Below are 4,344 nucleotides of genomic sequence, written 5' to 3' on the forward strand. Positions count from 1 at the left end.
CAGTGGCTCTTTTTTTCCCGGTTCCCTGCTCGGTACCCTTGCTGGTGTTGCTGTGCCGTGTTGGACTGCGTTTTTTTTTCGTTTGTTTTTCGTTGTTTTTTTTTTGTTGTTGTTGTTTTGTTATAAATATAAGATTTGTATTCAAAATTAGCTGAATAATTCTGCCTATTGAAGAGTTTTTTTGTAACGGACTTTTGAAGAAAACATGTTACATATAAACGATCAATTTCCAGAAATGACTGATTTGGCTTGAATCTTCTTTTCTTTTGTGTGTTCTTTTTTTCTAAATTAGTATGTTATTTTACATTCTTAATTATTTTTTTTGAACCTTTCTTAAGCGCTAACTAAGGCAAAAAATAAAATTGAACAATTATATTAGTTACTTCTGCCATAAATATAGGTAATAAGGTCTGTAGAATATACAAGACGTCTTTTGGAATTATTTATATGGAAAAGTCTGTCTAGAAAAAACAGGAAATACACCTCTTCTACTGTGAAACTCTAATAAAGGCAACAAAAATAAATCTCTGTAAAATATACCACTAGACTGTTTGATTTATTGCTTTAATTTATTCAATAAGTCATTTCCGTTAATTTAAATAATCATTTTTTTTTTCATAAAATAGTTAAATTATAACTGAGGAATTGATGGATAGATCGAAACATACATAGATAAATAACGTAAATCTTAAGAGTGTAATAGAAAGTAAATTTAATTATTTTATACTGATTTAGTTTAATAATGTTAATGTATTTGAATGTGTTTTGCTAACGCTAGGACCTACACGTATAAAGCTATATACATGTTAGAAAGAAAAGTCTGGTGTACACATTTAGCATAAACATTGTACATGTAATTGTATATTTCAAATATAACCTAATGAGTCGAGCAAATAATTCTTTTTGTTTGTTTTATCTTCACAGAATACATATGAAGGGGCCTTTTTTCTGGAAAAACCGCTGAAAACAGATTAAAATTCTAATTTCCATTTGTCTCGTGAACAACAAATTAATTGAAAGGCAACAATAATTGATAATTTTCACAGGATAACGCGAGGCATACAAATCTTCAATTATAAAAAAAACTTTTCCTCATTAAAGATATTTGATTATACAAGTATTTCCAGTATGATATTGCCAGACTTGATGATATTGACAGACCTGATGATATTGCAAGACCTGATGATATTTCAAGACCTGATGATATTGCCAGGCCTGATAATATTACCAGACCTGATGATATTACCAGATCTGTTGATATTGCCAGACCTGATGATATTACCAGACCTGATGATATTACCAGATCTGATGATATTGCCAGGCCTGATGATATTGCCAGACCTAATGATATTGTCAGGCTTGATGATATTGTCAGGATTGATGATATTGCAAGACCTGATGATATTGCCAGGCCTGATGATATTGCCAGACCTAATGATATTGTCAGGCTTGATGATATTGTCAGGATTGATGATATTGCAAGACCTGATGATATTGCAAGGCCTGATGATATTGCCAGACCTGATGATATTGCCAGACCTGATGACATTGCAAGACCTGATGATATTATCAGATCTGTTGGAATTGCCAGACCTGATGATATTGCCAGACCTGATGATATTGCCAGACCTGATGATATTGCAAGATCTGATGATATTGCCAGATCTGATGAATATTGCAAGACCTGATGATATTGCCAGACCTGATGATATTGCCAGACCTGATGATATTACCAGATCTGTTGGAATTGCCATGCCTGATGTTATTGCCATGCCTGATGATATTGCCAGACCTGATGATATTGCCAGATCTGATGATATTGCCAGATCTGATGATATTGTCAGGCTTGAAGATATTGCCAGACCTGATGATATTGCCAGACCTGATGTTATTACAAGACCTGATGATATTACCAGATCTGTTGGAATTGCCATGCCTGATGTTATTGCCATGCTGATGATATTGCCAGACCTGATGATATTGCAAGATCTGATGATATTGCCAGACCTGATGATATTGTCAGACCTGATGATATTGCCAGACCTGATGATATTGCCAGATCTGATGATATTGCAAGACTTGATGATATTGCCAGACTTGATGATATTGCCAGATCTGATGATATTGCAAGACCTGATGATATTGCCAGACTTGATGATATTGCCAGATCTGATGATATTGCAAGACCTGATGATATTACCAGACCTGATGATATTACCAGACTTGATGATATTGCCAGACCTGATAATATTGCAAGACCTGATGATATTACCAGACCTGATGATATTGCCAGACTTGATGATATTGCCAGATCTGATGATATTGCAAGACCTGATGATATAACCAGACCTGATGATATTACCAGACTTGATGATATTGCCAGACCTGATGATATTGCAAGATCTGATGATATTGCCAGATCTGATGATATTGCAAGACCTGATGATATTGCCAGACCTGATGATATTGTCAGGCTTGAATGATATTGCCAGACCTGATGATATTGCCAGATCTGATGATATTGTCAGACCTGATGATATTGCAAGACCTGATGATATTAACAGATCTGTTGATATTGCAAGACCTGATGATATTACCAGACCTGATGATTTTACCAGATCTGTTGGTATTGCCAGATCTGATGATATTGCCAGACCTAATGATATTGTCAGGCTTGATGATATTGCCAGACCTGATGATATTGCCAAACCTGATGATATTGCCAGACTTGATGATATTGCCAAACCTGATGATATTGTCAGGCTTTGATGATATTGCCAGACCTGATGATATTGTCAGGCTTGATGATATTGCCAGACCTGATGATATTGCCAGATCTGATGATATTGCCAGACCTGATGATATTGCAAGACCTGATGATATTAACAGATCTGTTGATATTTGCAAGACCTGATGATATTACCAGACCTGATGATATATCCAGATCTGTTGGTATTGCCAGATCTGATGATATTGCCAGACTTGATGATACTTCCAGACTTGATGATATTGTCAGGCTTGATGATATTGCCAGACCTGATGATATTGCCAGACCTGATGATATTGCCAGACCTGATGATATTGTCAGGCTTGATGATATTGCCAGACCTGATGATATTGCCAGACTTGATGATATTGCCAAACCTGAATGATATTGTCAGGCTTGATGATATTTGCCAGACCTGATGATATACCAGACCTGATGATATATCCCAGATCTGTTGGTATTGCCAGATCTGATGATATTGCCAGACTTGATGATACTTCCAGACTTGATGATATTGTCAGGCTTGATGATATTGCCAGACCTGATGATATTGCCAAACCTGATGATATTGTCAGGCTTGATGATATTGCAAGACCTGATGATATTACCAGACCTGATGATATATCCAGATCTGTTGGTATTGCCAGATCTGATGATATTGCCAGACTTGATGATACTTCCAGACTTGATGATATTGTCAGGCTTGATGATATTGCCAGACCTGATGATATTGCCAGACCTGATGATATTGTCAGGCTTGATGATATTGCAAGACCTGACGATATTGCCAGATCTGATGATATTGCCAGACCTAATGATATTGCCAGGCTTGATGATATTGCAAGACCTGACGATATTGCCAGATCTGATGATATTGCCAGATCTGTTGGTATTGCCAGATCTGATGATATTGCCAGACTTGATGATACTTCCAGACTTGATGATATTGTCAGGCTTGATGATATTGTCAGGCTTGATGATATTGCCAGACCTGATGATATTGTCAGGCTTGATGATATTGCAAGACCTGACGATATTGCCAGATCTGATGATATTGCCAGACCTAATGATATTGCCAGACTTGATGATACTTCCAGACTTGATAATATTGCAAGACCTGATGATATTGCCAGACCTGATGATATTGCCAGACCTGATGATATTGCAAGACCTGACGATATTGCCAGATCTGTTGATATTGCCAGATCTGATGATACTTCCAGACTTGATGATATTGTCAGGCTTGATGATATTGTCAGACTTTATGATATTGCAAGACCTGATGATATTGCCAGACTTTATGATATTGCAAGACCTGATGATATTGTCAGGCTTGATGATATTGCCAGACCTGATGATATTGCCAGACTTGATGATATTGCCAGATCTGATGATACTTCCAGACTTGATGATATTGTCAGGCTTGATAATATTGCCAGACTTTATGATATTACCAGACTTTATGATATTGTCAGAATTTAAGATATTGTCAGAAGATATTGCCAGACTTGATGAGATTGCGAGTATGATAATGCCAGACTTGGAAGTCTTGAAAATAGTAAAAATAAAGTACATCT

The 4,344-nt window shown here is 36.4% G+C and overlaps 1 protein-coding gene across 1 annotated transcript; it reads left to right on the forward strand.

Moving 5' to 3' along the window:
* Positions 1-1,752: 1,752 nt before the first annotated feature.
* Positions 1,753-2,769, forward strand: LOC132735809 (uncharacterized). Its single transcript, XM_060722814.1, has 3 exons — positions 1,753-1,934; positions 1,970-2,473; positions 2,511-2,769. Exons 1-3 carry the CDS (start codon positions 1,753-1,755, stop codon positions 2,767-2,769), a joined length of 945 nt encoding a protein of 314 aa, XP_060578797.1.
* The last annotated feature ends 1,575 nt before the right edge of the window (positions 2,770-4,344 follow it).

Source organism: Ruditapes philippinarum, unplaced genomic scaffold (genome assembly GCF_026571515.1).
Source record: "Ruditapes philippinarum isolate M1 unplaced genomic scaffold, ASM2657151v2 ctg5956_1_1_1_1, whole genome shotgun sequence".
Lineage (NCBI taxonomy): Eukaryota > Metazoa > Mollusca > Bivalvia > Venerida > Veneridae > Ruditapes > Ruditapes philippinarum.